At 41.9% G+C, this 20758-nt stretch overlaps 2 protein-coding genes across 2 annotated transcripts in view; one reads left to right on the plus strand and one right to left on the minus strand.

Moving 5' to 3' along the window:
* Acaca (acetyl-CoA carboxylase alpha) overlaps window positions 1–20758 on the plus strand; it is a 263758-nt gene that overhangs the window by 20091 nt on the left and 222909 nt on the right. The gene's annotated exons all lie outside the window — the stretch shown is intronic.
* CUNH17orf78 (chromosome unknown C17orf78 homolog) lies at window positions 1239–20545 on the minus strand. The gene is made up of 7 exons (XM_051183143.1): window positions 20372–20545; window positions 18632–18718; window positions 17558–17788; window positions 9248–9406; window positions 7567–7688; window positions 6981–7101; window positions 1239–1427 (listed from the first exon to the last, which is right to left on the minus strand). The coding sequence occupies exons 1-7, from the start codon at window positions 20427–20429 to the stop codon at window positions 1294–1296; spliced, it is 912 nt and encodes a 303-aa protein (XP_051039100.1). The 5' UTR covers window positions 20430–20545; the 3' UTR covers window positions 1239–1293.

Raw genomic sequence — 20758 nt, forward strand, 5'->3', positions numbered from 1 at the left:
CCTCAGAGATCTAAGAAAACAGAATCACTTGCCAGGCCTGGTGACACACGCCTGTAATTCCAGTGCATGGGAAGTGGACAGGAGGATCATGAGCTGAAAGTCATCCTGGGATGTGTGATGCTAGCCTGGGCTACATGTAATATATATTTATATATGGAGTAAAATGCACACGGAGGAAGGTGGAACATCCGGCAGTTGGAATGGTTTCACAGTCGTGGGAAAGAAGCAGGAAGCCATTGACTATGTCAGATGCTTCAGGCCCTAGTTCTGCTTTCTCACTGAAAGCAGGTCAGACTCTACTTATGGCTGTGCCCCTGTGAGTGGGGTCATTATCATAATCATTTGTTCTAGAGTCCTTATCAAAACCATATGCAACTCATTGGTAAAATACTGCCTACCCAGGAGGAAGAGGCAGGAAGGTCTGGAGTTCAAGATGATCCTCAGCTACGTAGCAAGTTGGAGGTCAGTCTGGGCTACTTACATAAAAACTTGTCTCAAAAAATTTAAAAATTAAGTAAGGCATACCCAGGCCTGGTGGTGCACACTTGCATTGCCAGCCCCTCTTGGAGGCTGAAGCAAGAGAATTTAAAGTCCAAGGCCCATGCAGAGAGTTCCAGACCCTGGGTAACCCTGTGAGAACCTACCTCAAAATAAAAGTTACTTTTACAAAAAGGGCTTAATATATATCTCAGTGGCATAGCACTTGCAGTGTGAGGACCTTGGTCCAAACCACAGTACCAGAAAAGAAAAAAAGAAAAAGCATAATATCAGATATCCTTCAGGAATTCTGAATTTTCCAATTTCGTTTGAATGCTAATTTCCTGCTGTCCTGAAACTCTTTGGGAATGATTTATTAGAAGAGCCTTTGGAATGCTTAAGGCTGGGTTCCCTTTATCAGGTTGTTGATAACTATGTGTAGTGACAATGCTAAATCATTAAACCGTAAACCCGGGAAGGCAGATCCCTGGAATAAGCTAGTTGATAGCCAGTGAGCATGAAGACAGCTGGGAGGGCAATGGAGTAGGAGGAATGTGTGCTACACTGTTGGCTCTACTCCTTTGGAGGCCATGTTTTGTCTTTCCTAGGAGAAAGCAGTAAGGCAGGGACTTCATCTTCATTTGCTGGGATAGAAAGAACCATTTTTATGGATGTACAAAGTGAATCACAGAGGCTTGTCTGTGTCAGTTGCAGTGGCATAAAGGTAGATTTATCAACCCAGGGCCTTCCTTCACTGTCCTGGAATATCGTTTGATTATAGTCCCTGTGAAGATTTGAGTGTAAGGGCTTCAAGAGTCATCCTGTAATGATTTGCAATAAGGAGATGACAGCACTTGCATTCAGAGTGAGGCAAAGCAGAACCCAGAAGTATGGCTGGTGGATTATAGTCAGCCCTGTGGTTTTCTTTGAGTCTGCAGAGTTAGAAACATCTTGTCCAACCTAGAGATGGAAAGGATATGTGAAAGGTAAGTAAGTGTGCAAATGAACCGAATTAGCAAGGAAGGAAAGGCTGAGAAGAAAACCCCATTTAAATTGAGTACACCTGAGCTTGCCTCTTTGCTGCCTAAGAGTTGTTCTGAGAATACATGAACACCATGCTCATGAGCTGAGTGCCCATTTCCCATGTCTTCTTGACCAGGTTTTCTGGAATGGAAAAGGCCCTGAGTGTGCTACTACTCTGGATCCCATATGCACAGGAATTCCATTTCATTCCTTGAATCAAACCCAAAGGATCTCGTTATGTTTTGAAGAGGATTTAGAAAGAGATCTTAGGGTCTGACTGAATATTTATCTTTGAAACAATGTCTCTTGTATATCAAGCTGCCTCACTTTGTAGTGGAGAAGGCCTTGAACTCTTGCTCCTCCTGTCTCCATCACCCAAGTGCTGGGAATAGAGGTGTGTGCCACCACACCTGTGGGGAGTGGATGGAGTCCTGAGTGAATGTGTGTCGTTAACATGGGCACAGCCATGTCAATGACCCCAATGCCTCAGACCCAAGTGGGTGGGAAGCATTCCCCGGTGAGGCTCAGAGAAATGGCAAAGCCTTCGTCTGGTCCAAGTACCAGTGTTTACAAATGATTGTCTGGTGTGTGCAAAAACTGGAAACCACAGCTTCATCCTCCTGGATGGCTGCTGCCTGGGACTTCTCCCCTCCAGAGAATTCCTACTGGGATGACTTAAACCTACTTTCTTGTTCAGTTGTAGACCATGAGCCCACTTCTTTATTAGGCTATATACAATAAATCTGCCACCTTCATTCAGGTGTATAAAATAAATGAGCAGAATTCTGGGCAGCAGTTGGTGCTCTCTCCATCAGAATGAGCATAGCCCAGCTGATCCCAGCCTTTCTCTATACCTGACTGTATGTCTGTCCTTTTCTCACTCCCTCATCACCCAGTTAGACCAATCCTTGAAGCCTTAGCACACACTTGGCTTAAATATTTCAAATAACCCAGTTCCACCCCTATTGTGTTTGAAATTATGCCCTATCAAATGTTGCATGCATTTTCTGAATGTCCAGCTTTTATAAATATAACACCATTCTGTTTTAATTTTGTTTATAGGTGTTTTGCCTAAAGAGGCCAGAAGAGGGTGGTGGAACCCTTGCAACTAGAGTTACAGTTGTGGGCCACCATGTGGGTGCTAAGAATCAAATCCAGGTCCTTTGGAAGAGCAATAAGTACTCTTAACCACTGAGCCATCTCTCTGGCACCCCCACCCCTTTTACATGGGATTTCAGTAAGTAAACTTGTCTGCTTAGAACTTAACTTTTTAGACCAGGCGAGCCTTGAATTTGTGTCAGTCCTCCTGCCTTGGCCTCCAAGTGCTGGATTTCAGGCATGCACCACCATGTCTAACTTTGGTTTTGTTTTGCCTTGTTTATTTTTGAGACAAGGCCTCTTGTAGCCCAGGCTGGCCTTGAATTCTTGACCCTCCTGCTTCTACACCCAAAATGCTAGGATTGCAGGTATGTGCCACAATGCCTAGTTCTAAAGGTATTTTGCAGGGAAGACTTGGTTTTTCTTCCCAAACAAAGGCTTGATACATAGGTTTTCAGTAAAATTGTATGGGATGGATAAATGATCAGTACATATAAATGTCAGTGTAGCAAATAAAAGATATGGATCCTAGTTCTGCTTCCTCTGAATGACCTTAGGAGAATCACACATGCTCTTCAAGTTTCAAATTTAACATCTGTGACTTGTAGAGTCCAGTCCTGTCTTCCTCCCAGAGTTTTGTGAGGAACGAGGAGGTAATGTGTAAAATTGATATTGTGTCTGTGTGTGTATACATACATACTTATACACAGACATATAATTTTGTTTGTTTTTTGAGACAGGGTTTCTCTGTACAGCCCAAGGTGTTCTGGAACTTTCTCTGTAGATCAGGCAGTTATCAAACTCAGAAATCTGTCTGCCTCTGCCTCTGCTTCTGCCTCCCCAGCACTAGGATTATAGGCATTCATTGCCACTGCAACTGCCACCTAGTGATACCTTAATATTTTTTTGAAACAAGATTTCATGTAGTTCAGGCTGACCTCAGACTCCCTCTGTTATTTCATTATTATTACCATGTGTTTGCATGTGTATGTTTTGTGCATGGGAGGTGCACATATGTCACAACATGCATGTGGAGACAGGAAGACAACTTGTGTAGTCAGTTCTCTCCTTCCAACATGAGGGATCTGGGATTATCAGGCTTTCGGGTCAAATGCTTTACCCACTGAGTTGTTTTGACTGCTCTGACCTCAAACTTTCTGAGGATCACCTTACACTTCTGACCCACCTGCCTCCATCTCTCGAATACTGGATTTTAGGCATATGTCACCACTTTTACAGCCAATTATATTCGTGAAAGAAGTTCAATCAGTTGTTGCTGCTATGAGTTTATTTTTAATTCAGCACTAGGCCATTTAGCTCCCTTTCAAGCCTTTGTCTATTTGTTTATTTTGAGGCAGGATCTCTTTATGTAGCTTTGGACATTCTGGAACTCACTATGTAGACCAGGCTGGCCTTGAACTCATAGAGATCCACATGCCTCTGCCTCTCAAGTGCTGGGATTAAAGATCTGTGCCACCACACCTGACCAAGCTTATTTCTTTTAATGTCCAGTAGAAATGATGAGGCTGATTGGAGTAAAAATCTAAAAATACTAATCCACCATCTACTATTCAAAGAGTCAGGATTATGGAAGTATTAATCTAAGGACTGAAGAGATGGCTCAGTGGTTAAGAGAACTGGCTGCTTTTCCAGGGGACCCAGGTTTAATACCCAAAACCCACAGGATGGCTCACAACCATTTGTAATCCTAGTTTCAGGGATTTTACACCTCGTCTGGCCTCTATAGCCACCAGCCATGAACTTGATGTACATACATACATATAGGCAAAATACATATTCATAAAATTAGAAAATACTAACCTAGCCCTAAGAGGGCAAATAAGTTCACTTGACAGAGTACTGTGATAAGAAAGTCTGTTGCTGGTACTGTTCTTGGGTTACTGTCTATATAGTTAATAAGGCTTGAAAAGAATAGCAGCATGTGTAATATCCTAGACACTGTGTGTGTGTGTGTATGTGTGTGTGTGTGTGTGTATGTATGTATGTGTGTATGTGTGCATGTGTGCATGTATTGGTGATTGTTCTGGGTGATCAAACCCATTTACTCTATCATCTCTGAAACCAGTTCTCAATGCTATAATTCTACAAAAATGGATACTGTGTTTAGTTTAGTTCTAGGGTGTGGCTGTTTTTTTGATGGTTTACTTTGTTTTTGAGACAGTCTCACTGTGATGCCTGGACTGAGGCTTTGAACCAGGTCAGTGGAAACCTTGTCTGCTTACCTTAGTCTAAGTAAGCTAAGTCTAACCCGGCTTGGAGTCTGGATTAAAGGTAGTCTGGTGACAGTTCAGACATCAAAAGGTACTATTTATAATCTTGCCAGGAAACTCAAAGATAAGGAAAAAGAAGTTGCTTTGCCAAGTCTTTAAACTGGGTTGAAGTGCAGTGGATCCTAAACATTGCTGTATCTGAGAATTACCCAGGGTGAACACATGTTATAATGCTAAAGATCTGACAGTTAGGAGGAACCTATCTAAAGAAAGGGCACACATCTATAATTCCAGCACTCAGGAAGCTGAGACAGGTGGATTTCTGAGTTCCAGGCCAGCCTGGTCTACAGAATAAGTCCCAGGACAGCCAGAACTACACAAAGAAACTGTCTCAGAAAAAAAACAAAACAAAAGAAAGTGCATACACACACACACACACACACACACACACACACACACACACACACACACACACACACACACGGGATACAAACCTTGGTCAAGGTCCAGAGACCTGAAGTATTAGTAATTTCACAATAAATCCACCTCTGCTTATAAGTTTTCTTGTTTGTTTGTTTGTTTGTTTTGAGACAGGGGTTCTCTGTCTTGCTTTGGAGCCTGTCCTGAATCTAGCTCGGTAGACCAGGCTGGCCTGGAACTCACAGAGATCAGCCTGCCTCTGTCTCCCAAGTGCTGGGATTAAAGGCATGTGCCACCAGGCAAGGTTTGTTTTAAACTTATTTTATATATAGGTGACTGCTTGCCTGTGTGTACACCATATGTATACCCAAGGAGGGCAGAAGAGGAGTTACAATGTAGTTGGGAGCCACCATGTGTGCTAAGAACTGCTCTTAACTTCTGAGACACCGCTCCAGCCCCCTTAGGGAGCTTATTAAAATTTTTAATAAGAAGATGAGCAGGGTAGTAGCATAAACCTGCAGTCCAAGGTTCTTGGAAAGCTGAGACAGGAGGATGACTTGCAGTAAAAAATTTAAGGCTATCCTGGGTCAACATAGTGAGAACCCATCTGATTAATAGTAATGATAATAAAGGTCCCTGGTCCCACTCTAGACATTAGACATTCTGATTCAGTGTTTCTGGGTCCCAGTGAAAGACCAAAAAGTGAAGTTAAATGAAGGATGGTCTGACCTGGAAAGCTAACCAATATCTGTTCCTTGGAATTTGCTAGCTTCCTCTCACCAGGCCCTGAGATGACAAGAATTCACACTGCCCCTCCTTTCTGCCCCTCCTTTCCTGTGAGTCAACAGGTGGTAAATAGGGTCCTTAGGAAACAAAGAGATAGCTGTAACTCTGGTTTGCCCAGACAAGATTAATTAGCACACCCTGAGGCCCTAAGGTCTGCTGACCCTAATAGCAGACCATCCGGCCTCCAAGGGTCACGTACTCAATTGACAGAGGGTCCCACCCCCTCCCTAAGCTAGTGGGTTTGCCTTTAAAAACACCTGGGCCCAGGGGAGGGGGCTTCTCTCTAGCCTGCGTGCTGGAGGAGCCTGTTTGCACAAAAGTTTCCTGTTCATTAAAGCCTCTTGCGTTTTGCAGCAACTGGACTGGACATTGAGTTCTTGGGGTATCGACCGAACCTGGAAGACTCCTCATTCTGAGGGTCTTACACCAGAACACATATTTTCTCTCTCCCCAACTTTTCCCCTACCCCTCGCATGTCTCTCTTTCTTCTTATTTTTATTTGTTTTTGTTTTTATTTAGAAAGTATCTCCCATAGCCCAGGGCAGCCCCAGATTTGCTATGTAACTGAAGCTGAGGCTAGCCTTCATCTGTCAATTTCTTCCGCCTCCATTGTGCTGGCATTATATGAATATACTTCCAAACTCAGCCAAATAACAATGTGGTTTTGGCTTTGTTTTGTTTGTTTTTTGGCTAGCCTGGAACTCACTATGTATACCAGGCTGGCCTGAACTCATAGTGATCTGCCTGCCTTTACTGCTGCCTCCTAAGTGTTGGGGTTAAGATGTGTGGTATCACATCTGGCCAGTTTTTTTTTTTTTTTTTTTTTTTTCTTCTCAGAATAATTCATCACATTTTCTTTACAACTGAAGCATTTGGCTACAAGTCAGCAATTACAGGTTAACATAGTTTTGTCTAAATGAATGGTATAAACTATATAGAGAATACTTCCCTTCTCAGGCTGAGAGCTCAACTGGGACTCAGTTGTCCCAGGTTGCTGGTCTTCCTTCCTTTCCCTTCTCCATAACCATTGGCATTGGCACAGCCTTCTGGCTCTGAGGCATGGACTCTGAAGAGAGAATGCTGGTTATCATTTCAGTGGCTAATACAATGTCAAACCATTTAAAAGAAATAATACCTTTTCCTTACACAACCTCCCTTCTACTCTTCTTTCTCTCATGTAACCTGACTGGCCTCAACTTTGCAATATAGACAAGGCTAGCCTGGAATTCCTGGTCTGCTCCCCACCTTCCAAGTGCTAGGATTCTAGAAAAAAAAATGCTCATCTCTAAGAAGACACTAGAACTACACTTCCTACGAGCTCACATTAAGAGAGTGCCTTTGATATACCAGGTGCCTCTCAAATAGGATCCCCATTAACTTCCACAGCCAAAAACCAAGGCACATCTATTTTACAGATAAGGCAGCTATAGAATGGAGAAGTCCAGCAATCTTCCACAAACCACTCAGCTGTATTTCCAGTAGAAAGCAGTCTTTATTGACTCAGTTCATCAGTATACATCAGCAAACTTACTGGGCACGGGACTTCAAAGATGACAAATACTATAATGATGACTCCACTGAGCAGCAGAGTAGCAGCAATCAGAGCTTTGATGACAACACTCCATTTCTGCCTCTTCTTTAAGTACACATCTACATCGGAAAGGAAAGAGGAATGGAGGAGAAGAAAAGAGAGCATGAGCAGGGCTCATCTTGACTGCAAGTTCTCCTTTCTTGCTCAAACTAGCCAGGGACAGCTGACTCAGATAGACTGGATTTCCACATGGGGCTCAGAATCAGGTGGGGTGGCAGCATTGGGCTCCTCACCAGCTTCTTTCATGAATGAGCCACCTTCCCTAGAATTTGGGGTTCTCTATAGTCATGCATGCTGATTCTTGTACTGTTCTTGAGAAGAAAAGGCTTGGGTGCACAAGGAATGCTTAGCCCATTGTTCCCAGTCAGTCTTCTCGAAGTTCCCAACCTTAAAACAAAAATCATATCTCCTTCCATCTCTAGCACTGATGGAAAAAAAAAAAAAGCAAATACAAACAAGTACATAAAAATCCCCTTTATTTCAGGCCTGGTGGCACATGCCTTTCATCCTAGCACTCAGGAGGCAGAGGCAGGGAGATCTCTAAATCCATGGCCAGCCTGATCTATTTAAAGAGTTCCATAATGAGACATAATGAGACACTGTCTCAAAAAAAAAAATTAACTTTCCTGTCTTTGTTTTAGGAGGGCATAGGAAGAACAAAGGTGAATAGTCATTGCTTTTGAATCATAAACCAAATCCAGGGCAGAAGGTTCATATCTATTATGTTTTTACTAAATTTCATTTACTTTTCCACTGATATGAATGAGGGATATAACCCAACTTGATTCTTACACAGTTTGAGTCTTGACCAATATAGGAAGGGCTATTTTTAAAAACACTGAAGATGAAAACACATGGTTGGCTGGTACCATTCTTTATCACACACACACACACACACACACACACACACACACACACACACACACACACACACACCCAAGTGGCTGGTATCATGTACCAGTTGAATTTAGTTCATTTTCAAATCTGGCTACAGGGTGAGTTCACTTTCATGGGTTAAGGGATAACTGTTTTAAAGATCATGTGGGGACTGGAGAGATGACTCTGAGGTTAAGAGCACTAACTGCTCCTCCAGAGGTTCTGAGTTCAATTCCCAGTACCCACATGGTGGCTCACAACCATCTGTAATGAAATCTGGTGCCCTCTTTGGTGTGCAGGGATACATGCAGGCAGAACATTGTATACATAATAAATAATAATCTTAAAAATAAGATTGTGTGTGTGTGTGTGTGTGTGTGTGTTTGTTTGTTTGTTTGTTTGTGATTTTAAGTGCACTTTGTGCATTCAGGTACCTAGGCCCCAGAAGGCATCAGATCCTTTGGAATTATAATTCTAGGTGTTTATGTGTTGGTACTGGGATCTGAAGCTGAGTCCTCTACAAGGTATCTACAAGATGGTTCTTAAAGGATTATTGATTGTGCCAAACTACAGATGTTTCTGGGAACTTCCTTATGGATTTTTCCCCTTGTTAAAACATGGAATAATTTTTTAATATAAAATGACTTCGCAGCCTCCAAGAAATTCCTAGGAGACCTAAAGTAATATTGTAGCTAAAATGTCTCCTTTTCTTCCTAGTCTTGCTTTACCACCTCTACTTAGTGTGTACCTTGTGACAAAGGACCGGAAAACTGCCCAGTGCTTATAGTTTTCTCTCCTTTACTTCTAGGAGTTGTGGAGGTGGTAGTGATGGGCACCGTCTCTGATGAAGCAGATCTGTCCTTTGCTGGGTAGATCTCACATTGAGAGATCCCTGGTAAGAAAGCTATAAAACAAAAGAGAAGCAACAGACAGGCAACAATGGGAAAACATCATCCTGCTTTGGTTTTACCTGATGAAATCCTAGCTCTACTCATTTCAGACTGCATTTCTGTGACCCCACTGACCTGTATGTTTATAGGTTTTAGGGGTAGGCACAGAGTGATACCAGGAACAAAGGAGGCCAGGGATACTAAGAAGAAATACAGATAAAATCCCCAGGAGTCCTTTGACTATAATCAGAGGGAAGAAAGGAACCATACCTTGATTGCCTATCCTTCTTGAGGTCATCATGATCATAATAAAGGTGGAAGGTGTAACACAATTGAGAGTTTCATTCATTAATAGAGTTGGTTTCAAAGTCCAGGGAAGAACATGAAATACGTTTGCCTGAATGACTGCTGCAGGTCTGTTCAGCAGAGCCCAGGTAACTCCTCTGAGAAAACTGTGGGGAAACCAAGAGGAACTAGAAGATGGAAAGGCACCCAGCTTCATGTTCTCCTCAGTTTCATTAATTTCATATTCAAAACCCAGTGTCTATTATATGCCAGGCACTGCTTCAGTATTTTATATCAGTTGGATTCATAATAACAAGAGAACCAACAAAAAGGTCAGGGCACAGGAAGCAGAGGACAACAATGACTATCATATATTTTATGGCTGGGTGTAGTGGCACCTGCCTATAGTCCCAGCATTCAGGAGGCTGAGGCAGGAAGATAACCTTGAGTTCAAGGCCCACTTGAGCTACATAGTGAGTACCAAGCTAGCCAAAGCTAAATAGCAGGACCCCACTTCAAAAAAAATGCAAAAGTTATTATATATTAGGGTAAGTACTACTTAAAAACCTAAAGCTAGAGCTGGGCATAGTGGCACATGCCTTTGATCCCAGCACTCAGGAGGCAGAGGTCAGCCTGGTCTATATAGTGAGTTCCAGGATAGCCAGAGCCACAAGGAGAGATCTCTCAAAAACACCAATCAATCAGTCAGTCAGGCAGTGCATTGAAGGATCCATCAATCTAGAACAAGAAGCAGTCATGGTAATTCATACCTGTAATCCCAGCATTGGTGAGGCTGAGTTGAAGGATTACCAGGAATTCAAAGCCATCCTGGACTAACTAGTTCTAGCCAGTCTAAGCTGCATAAGACTCTGTCTTAAAAGCCAAGATCAGGAATGGGAGAGGTGGCTTAGTGGTTAAGAGCACTTGCTGCTTTTGCAGAGCACCTGGGTTTGGTTCCCAGCACCACATCAGGCCACTCATAAGCACCTATAACATCAGTTCTAGGGGATCCGATGCCCTCTACTAGTCTCTGTTGGCTTCCATATATATGTGATATGCATATTTACATGCAGGCACACACATACAAATTTAAAAAAAATAAATCTTTAAAAACCCAAACCAGTCAGTCAGTGGTGGTGAATGCCTTTAATCCCAGCAGAGGCAGGAGGACCTGAGTTTGAGGCCAGCCTTGTCTGTAGAGAAAGTTCCAGGACAGCCAGGGCTACACGAGAAACCCTATCTCAAAACAAACAAAACAAACACAAAAAAAATCTTGCAAGATAAAGTAGTTTGAGGAGTTCATAGGTAATAGTTAGGCAACCTACAGTTTAGGCTAAGCCTCTCTGGGGTTAGAACTAGGCCAAAACTTGAGGGAAGTAACTTAGACAGAGGGGGCAGTGGTAATAAAGCCCCCAGTGCAAAGACTGTCTGAAAGTTACAGTTGTAGGGAAGCTGTGAGGCAGCCAGTAGCCAGCATGGAGGAGCAAGGGAGGGATGAGGATTGAGAGGCTACAGGGATTTGGGCTCTTTGTGCCAAGTTCTGAGTTAAGGATCTGTTGCAAGGTTTTGGTCAAGATTGACCTTTTGTGGGGAGGGGTTATTCTTTTTTTTTTCTTTCTTTTTTTTTTTTTCTGAGACAGAGTCTTATTCTGTAGCCTATCCTGGCCTCCAACTCACAGCAGTCCTACTTCAGTTTCTTAAGTGCTAGGATTGCAGGTGTGAGCCACCATGCCCAGCTAAGCTTCATTTTAATTGACCGTTCACTGGACTGCTGTGTTAGAGGTGGACCATTGTGGGACAAGGGTAGAGGCACAATGACCTGAGGAGATTTTTGTAGACAACAGATGAGAGGTGATGAGATTCAGCTAGGGACAGAAGTGAGGAAGAACTGATGAATTCTGGCTGTAGTCTGCACCCAACTCCACCTACTTACAGAATGGACCTAATCCAATTCAGACTGTGGTGACTGTGCCTCTCTAAACCCTCACCCTTTTTATTTAAAAGATGGTGTGACTGTGTGGCCCATATTAGCATCAAACTCACTACGCATAGCCAGACTGGCCTCAAACATGAAGTGAGACTCCTGCCTTCCCAACTCCTGAGGTTATAGGTGTGCCACCAAACCTAGTCTTGTATTCCATTTGGAATTGTATTTACTGGGGGTGGCACATGCCAGAGTGTCCCTATGGGAGTCAGAGGACAGCTTTGTGAAGGCGGTTCTCCCTTCTATGTTCTATGTTTATTTGGGTGCTAGAGTTCAAACTCAAGTAGTCAGGTTTGGATCATTGGGCAGCAAGCACTTTCACCTTCGGAGCCATCTTCCATTTTGCATCATTTCTTACCATTACTTTTCTAAATTACTCCTTTGTTTGTTTGCTTGCTTGCTTGCTTGCTTTTGAATCAAGGTTTCTCTGTGTAGCCCAGGCTTTCCTGGAACTTGCTCTGTAGACCAGGCTGGCCTTGAACTCACAGAGATCATCCTGCCTTTGACTCCTAAGTTCTAAGATTAAAAGGTGTATGCCACCACTACCTGGCTCTAAATTACTCTTACACATCTTAAATCCCCTTAAATTGCCATTTGTTGTTGTTAATCAGCAGACATATTGAACATGATGTGAAGGAAAACAATAGAATGACAGTTTTAACAGTTGTGTAGAGGGGAACAATCAGGCTTTGGCAGCATTCAATACCAGTCATCATACAACTAATTACAGGAGGAGCAGTGGTCCTTGATTTCAGTTTAACTGGGAGACAGTGTTAGCCACTGTGCCTGACTCCAGTCAGTTCCCTTAAATGGTAAAATTCATGTTTGAAGATAAGCAAAACTCACTTTGGACAAGTTACATGATTTCTGAGTTTTGATTTCCCTGTTTGTAATATGGTCTTTTTTTTTTTAAATAATTGTTGTATTTATTTCTCAGAGGTGTTAAGGTTAAGAAACAAAAATGAAAAAGCAGGTGTGAAAACACTTAGCAAGCTAAGTGAACTGGGATTGAGAGGGGGAAAGCCTAGAAACTGTCTCTCTAAACAGAAGAACTCTGGTAGCCAGAGGGATAATGGCATAGAGACATATGGCCTGTATTCCTACCTGCTGAGAAATGGCCTCAAATTCTACTGAATAGGCTTCGTCTGTCAGTGTACTTTCAGTTTTCTGAATTACTGTTCATCCGTTTTGGCAGCTCATGCCTTTCAGGTCTTATCTCTGACGTAACTGAACATCAAGATAGAACAGGTTTGAAAATATGTTTTATATCTACTGGGTGGTGGTGGTACCCACATTTAATCCCAGTACTCAGGAGGCAGAGGCAGGCAGGTCTCTGAGTTCAAGGCAAGTTATAGGACAGACTGGGTGGTATAGAGAACAGCCCTGTCTCAGAAAAGAATGTACCTTATTTCCATTGATTATGGGATTAAAACATTAGTTTTTCTTTGGCTATAGGTATTTGAACAAGAACGCCCCAATTTAAGGCAGGCATGATGGCATAGACCTCTAACTCCAGCACCTGGAAGCAGAGGCAGGAAAGTCAATGCAAGTTGAGATCAGCCTGGTTTACTTGAAAGTTTCATGCCACCTAGGGGCACAGAATGAGACCCTGCTTCAAAAAACAACCCACAAAAACATCCCAGTTTGCTGGGCATGGTGGTACTCACTTTTAATCCCAGTATTCTGGAGCAGAATCATGAGTTCAAGGCCAGAATTCTAGGCAAAATGAGGACCATATAGTAAGACTTAAAGGAGTTTTGTTTTTTAAAATTCTAACTTTATGAACTTCTTAAAGACAATAATAATTCATAGTTCTAAAAGATGCTGTATACACACACACACACACACACACACATATGTTTTTCGAGACAGGGTCCTATCTGTTCTGGAACTCACTCTGTAGACCAGGCTGTCCTGAACTCACAGACATCCACCTGCTTCTGCCTCCTGAGTGCTGGGATTAAAGGTGTGTACCACCACTGCCCTGTTTTACAAAATAATTTTAAAATAAAGACCATTAAATACATTATATTTAATCCATTTTCATATGAATTTAATATAAGTTTTGTTTGGTTGAATTTTGATATAGGATCTTGTTATGTAGCCCAAGTTAAACTTGAATTAGCTATGTATTGTTATTTTTTTCTGAGAGTGTATTTCTTTATATAGCTAGGTTGCTTTCAAACTTCCTGTCCTCCTGCCTTTACTTGCCAAGTGCTGGGATTGCAGACATATGCCACCAAATCTAGATAAATACATTATATTTAGGGGCTGGAGAGATGACTCAGTGGTTAAGAGCCCTTGAAGAGGTCCTGAGTTTAATTCCCAGCAACCACAGGGTGGCTCACAACCATCTATATGAGATCTGGTGCATGCAGTACAGGTGTACATGCAGGCAGTATACCATATAATAAATAAATATTTAAAAATATATATTTAAATAGAGGTACCATTTCTGGGTCAATCTCTGTGAGTTTGAGAGCAGCCTAGTCTACATAGTGAGCTCCAGGACAGCCAAGGCTACACAGGGAAACCCTGTCTCAAAAAACCAACAGAAGAAAGGAAAAAAGTCATACAAGAAGAAAATACTTGCCAGATGTGGTTGGACACACCTTTAATCCTATCACTTGAAGGCAGAAGTGGATCTTGGTGAATTTGAGTCCAGCTTGGTCTACTAAGTGAGTTCCAAGTCAGCCAAGGCTATACAGGGAGACTGTTTCAAAAAACAAAGTAGAAAATATTTATCAAATGGATGAAACAGCTGTGTGTGGTGGTGCACACTTGTAATCTTGGTACTCAGGAGGTGGAGGTAGGAACTCAGCAGTTCAGGCTTATCCTCAAATACATAGTGAGTTGGGGTGCCTGAGAGCCAGTCTTGAAAAGACAAAACCCAAACCAAACACTTGTGTTCTATTGAAAACAGATAGGTCTCTAGGAAACCTAATGGGTAACTGGAAAGCTTGTAAATATAAAATCTGAGCACTAGGAACCAGGAATACAAACTGTATTAACGGATTGCCCCAGTCCCTTTTATATTGCTGTGAGAAAAGCCACTTAGGCATGCACTCTTACCAACTGAGCTACAGCTTCAGACACTGTCTTAGTTTTTTTCCCCCTATATTTTATGTTTGGTCTATGTCTTGTGAGGACCAACTGTGTTGTGGAAAGTTCTCATCCTGAAAATTCCACATTCTTACTTTACTTTGAGGATATTTTCATTAATGTCATTTGATTATATTTTAGACGCCTTCCTTTGCAGACTGACATCAGCCAGAGTGGCAACTTCAGAGTGCATGTCTTCTGTGACCATCTAATTCTGACAATTTTTCTAGTTTTTATTTCTAACCTATTTGAGATCTGTCACAACTTTTTGATTTAATGTGGTTTAAATTCAGAACAGGCATCTTCAAACACTGAAAACAAGTTCCTTTCAAAGGTCCATTTATAAAATGGTTGGGATTTGTCCTTGTGGTTTCATAGAAATTCATGGTGAATGGTGATTAGAATCCAAACTAATCTACAGATACCCATTTGGTCTCTTTACATGACTCAAATTGTATAAGGTACTGCCTCAGATTCTGGATCTCAGAACTTTTGCCTTGAGCAAGCATCCAGGAGAAGGAGGAAGAAAGACTCTTCCTCTTGGAAAGAGCTCAAAGCCCAGAGGTCACACCAAGGCAAACATTTTCAACAGGGCAGGCTGATCTTTGGCAACTTTCCTCTCCCTTAACCCCCAATTTTCCTGGTTCAGAATTTCTGACAGCCAATGTCCTCATTTACCTCAGGTTTCACGGTGCATGGCATGATATAGTACCACTCAGAGAAGTACAGATTGTAAAATGACTTAAAGCCAGTACTGTGGTTGGTTCAAGCAGGGTGTCACATGGTAAGAGGAAAAGGTCCAAATGAATTGATATTGAGTGATTTTTGGGTTTTAAGAGCCCTCCCAGTTGTAGAGATTAATTAACTAGTTAATCTTTCTTCCTTCCTTCTTTCCTTCCTTCCTCTCTCCCTTTCTTCTTCTTCTCTCTCTCTTTTTTCCAGGAACTCATATATCCCAAGCTGTCTTCAAAATCAATGTTTTATTATGGAATTAATTAACTAGCTTATCTTCATTCCTTTTTGAAACAGGACCTCATACCCTAAGCTATCTTCAAAATCAATGTTGTATAATGGGATTACAGGTGTGCCTCCACCATGCCTGGCTTTTAGTGGTAGAATTTTCTTTTTAATTCTAATAAAGTGACTGAAACATTCAAGTCATGTAAGAATAAACAATTTACTGTTCTTGGGCCTTATCCCAAGAGAATGTTTGCCCCCATTATTTCTCAATCTCTAATCTAGATTTTAAAAGTTTATTTCTTCTCTGTGAGTTTGACACCAGCCTGGGCTACAGAGCTAGTTACTGGACATCCCAGGATACCTACACACAGAAACTGTGTCTTGAAAAACAAAACAAAGAAAGTTTATTTCTACATCATTCTTCTTGTGATCCTTCTTCTTCCCTGTTTCTCTAAGCATTTCGGGTTATTTTCCAACAGTCTAGCAGCAGAGTCTAAACGACTGCCTTGTGCAAAGGGAGAGCTGTATACTAATCTATGGATCAGAAAACTATTCAACAGAAAGAATGTGTAAGAGAAGAAAAGGATGGCAGAAGTTGAGATCAAGAACCACTGCTGTTGGGGAACAAGTAGTTTCACACTGTGTAGCTAGGAATGAAATTGGAACCACCTGTGTGGGGGCTAAGGAATTCATTTTCTTGATAAGTAGCAGATGCATAAGAGAACAGTAGAAGGTCATTGTTTGTATTAGGAAAAGAATGGAAATAACCAAAATTCCCACCAGTGGATAACTAGGGAAATAAATTGCAATTTAGTAGACTACTAAATAGGGCTGGTGATATAATATTCTCAAAAATAGGACATGTGCTTATTAGCATGTTCAAGGCCTTGGATTCAATATTCTGCCTCTTCATTACTGGAATTAAAGACTTTCTCTCTACACCTAACCTACAACTTTTGTTAAAAGAAGACACACCCACTATTGAGGTGGCACACCCCTTTACTCCCAGCATTTGGGAGGCAGAGGCAGGAAGAGCTTTGTGAGTTTGAGGCCAACCTGGTCTACAGAGTGAGTTCCGGGACAGCCAGGGCTATTACATAGAGAAACCCTGTCTTGAAAAACAAACAAAAATAAAAGAAGAGGAAGAAGACCCACCCATTAGAAATGAAAACCCAATAGGCATAGTGTCAAATGCATTTATTCCCAGTGCTCAGGAGGCAGAAGCAAATAGGTCAATGTAAGTTTGAGGTCTAGTCTACATAAGCAGTCTAGGCCAGCTAAGGATATATAGTAAGAACTTGTATCAAAAATTTTTTTGTTTTGTTTTTGAGACAGGATTTCTCTCTATAGCTTTAGAACCTATCCTGGAATTTGCTTTGTAGACCTGGATGGCCTTGAACTCACAGAAATCCACCTGCCTCTGAGTGCCATTACCACCTGGCTCAAAAAATTGTTTAGATCTTATGAATATCACAGGACACTAGGGCTAAAAGGAGTCTTAGTGAAGTGGAACAGAGGATAAGGGCATTTGCTACCAAACCTATTTGGTCTGACTGCCGAAGGTATCCTCAGCTTCCTCTAACCTCCATACAAATCCATGCCTACACATGTGTGTGCGTGCATACACACTAAATAAATAAACATATAAATAAAATTTTAAATTTTTTGTTGAGGAAATTAGAAAACTGGTTCCCAGAGAGGACACTGATTTTTTTTCCCCCAAGGGGAGAACAGTACACTTAATTATGGTCTTGGCTGCTAATAAACACTGGCCACCAAGAATGCGACCTGAGAGTGTCAACCTACCTCTGTCAGCTCTTAGATCTCACTTTACCTGTTAGAAGGGATCCGTTCTGAAACTGGGAAGTGGGTACGAGGTGACAGTGTGGGGAGGCCGTGCTGTTTCTGTGGAGATCAGCACAGACTTCCAGGTTCTTCAGCATATACTTGACCTTCGGCCTTCTCTCTGAGTGTACAAGGTGGACCCTCACTCTCCTCCCAGAGCAGAGGCACTGCAGGGTAGCTATAGTCTGATGTTGGATGTCTGTGTGAATTTCTGTGAGAACTAAACAGAAAAACAAAGCTGGTTCTTAGTCACATAGTGAGCACAGGCAACCCTCTCTTTCGTGATGCCTGTTAAACTCCACAGCTGCACTTTGCCCTCCTTGGTTCACCTCCTCCCTGGGCTGTGTTTATGGTCGTAACTGTGCAGGTTCTGCTTTTCTTCCTGCAAGGACTCATGAAGATAAGCGACTGCAGTAAATCCAGCACAGAGAAAAAATGCTTATAGAGGGTTTGCTCTGTGCCATTCCTCCTCTTTCTTCATCCCCACCTGATTTATATAGGCAACAAATTAATATAGAAATTTGTTCCCAGACATTCTCCTGAGGAGATACATATCTTTAAAGAGAGTATATTTGAGGTGGGTGTTGGTGGCATAGGCCTTTGATCCCAGCACTCAGGAGGCAGAGGCAGGAGGATCTCTGTGAGTTCGAGGCCAGCCTGGTCTACAGAGCTAGTTCCAGGACAGGCTCCGAAACCATGTCTTGAAAAACCATGTGTATATGTATATGTATATGTATATGTATATGTATATGTATATGTATATGTATACACACACATATGAATGAATAAATGAGATCTGGACTAAGAAATGTGGAGAAAAGGCATTTTTTTGAGAAAAGGTATTTTAAAAATTTATTTTATTTCATGTGTATGGGTATTTTGCCTGCATGCATATGCATATCCCCTTGAATAGACAATTGTGAGCTGCCATGTGGGTACTGGGAATTGAAACTGGGTCCTCTTGAGCCACCGATCCAGCCCCCAAAAGGCATTTTTTTTTAAGGTTAAAAAGAAAATCCTGGGATGGCAAAGGGATTTTTCCAGAAAGGTCTCCTTTCCTTACCTCTTATCACCACATCCTTGTGGCTTCTCACGTCCTTTGGGAAGAGGCTGGGCAGCTGTTCTACTTGGCAGCTGCTCTCTCTCGGGTCTAGGAAGGAAAAAATAGGTTAAGATGTACTGTGTCCCCTTTCTTTAGAATTCTGAGACTGGGAAGAGACAAAGTTCCTGCCTTTAAGTAGGAATTGCCCTATCATAAAGAAAACTGGCTACCAATGTATTCTTTCTGAAAGAAAAGCAAGAGATGTAATTACTAAGTTAATAAAAGAATAACCAACCTGTTCTCTTTAAAGAGTTTATTTTCTCTGCTCACTCCTGTTCTATCTTCCTGATATATACTATGTAGACCAAGACAGGGTTTCTCTGTGTAGTCCTGGCTGTCCTGGAGCTTGTTCTGTAGACCAGGCTAGCCTTGAACTCAGAGATCCACCTGCCACTAGTGCTCAACTTCTTCTTACTGTATTAAGGAGAGAACCTTGAAGTTTTATTATGCCCTCCCCTCAGACATAATCTCTATAGATTTCCACAGAGCTGTAGACCACATTTATGCTTTTGTAGTACATGACTCACAGACTGTGGGAATTTTCTTTCTCAGCTTTTCTTTTTCTTTTTTCTTTCTTTTCTTTTCCTTTCTTTCTTTCTTTCTTTCTTTCTTTCTTTTTTTTTTTTTCTGAGATAGGGTAGTTCTAACTAACTGGCCTGGAACTAAGTATGTTGACTAGGCTGGCCTTGAATTCAGGGAGCTACTTGCCACTAGCAGCTAGAGGACTGGCTCAGTGATTAAGGGCCCTGGCTGCTCTTTGCAGAGGACAAGAGTTGAATTCCGGTTCACAACTATTCCTAACTCCACTTCTGGCAGCTGGTGCTTTGTCCCTCCCTCCAATGGCACCAAGCACACATGTGGTACACAGACATGCATGCAGGCCAATAAGAAAATTTAAAAAGCATTCTCTACCACATCTAGCTGCAGCCCTAAAAGAAGAGGAAGAGGAGGGGGGAGGAGGAGGAAGAGGGGGAGGAGGGGTAGAGTATGTCACTCTGTAGCTCAGGCTGATTCTTTTCTGATAGCAATTCTTCTGCTTCCATCTCTCAAGTGTTTGGGTCACAGGTGTTAATTTTCTTAATTTGCATAAGCATGCTACTGCTACACCTTATACTATTTTACTTTAACCTCCAGCTATCTATTTTAGAGTAGAAATGTTTAGGAAACTCCATACATTACTACCAGGGTTGGGGCAGAGCTCAGTCAGTGGTTGAGCACTTGCCAAGTATCCTGAGGCTGGCTTTCAAGCCTCAGCACAAAACAAACAAAATACTGAAGTCAATCAACGATTACCAAAGAGTAACAAACAGTACCATGCCACCCCCATATCACCTTTCTCCTAGCTCTCCCCCCATTAACGTCTCCGTTTAAACTATTTGAGTATACCACCTTAAAAATGAAAGCAACATCTTACAAGGGGTTATGCATTTGAGAGCCTAAGGTGAGGCTAATTACAAAACTGTGATACTATCTCACAATGAAAGCTGACTGACCATGTCAGGGGAAAAAAGGCACCATGTTACCTGGAGACTTCTCATGAAACAGATGTCTCTTTGGGATTAATGATCATATGTAAGGGTTAATTTTACAAAGTACAACTTGTTGGGTATTGGCTATATCCTTATTTGATAGAAGAGGCTCCATATGCTTTCTAGGATTCCTTTTGGATGTTCCAACCTATTAATTTAGAGAAATACTTACCGCTCTTGTTGGAATCATAGGATGCAATGATTAGACTGAAGACTAAGATGGTATCCATGCCAACCTGAGCTCATGAGCACTTATTGCCTACAGCCCACTGTTACTCCGCCATGGCTCCTTGTAGCCTTGCCCCTTCGTTGTGTTTACTGTCCTGGAACCAAGTTTCACTCTGACTATCTGGTTCTACCCTGACGATTTTGCCTTGTTTCCCAAAGACCCAGGAATACAGTTGATTGGAGAAAGAGCCAAATCTGCTTATTAATCATTGACTTTGAAGGTCTGCCCCGACTTCACTGCTGATGCCAACTTTGAGAACTGTCATTACCTAGAGCTTTCCCTAACAGAAAGGGCATAAACACATGAAAATATGCTTTATAAATACTTGCA

The sequence above is a fragment of the Phodopus roborovskii genome, unplaced genomic scaffold (assembly GCF_943737965.1).
Source record: "Phodopus roborovskii unplaced genomic scaffold, PHOROB, whole genome shotgun sequence".
Taxonomy (NCBI): Eukaryota; Metazoa; Chordata; class Mammalia; order Rodentia; family Cricetidae; genus Phodopus; species Phodopus roborovskii.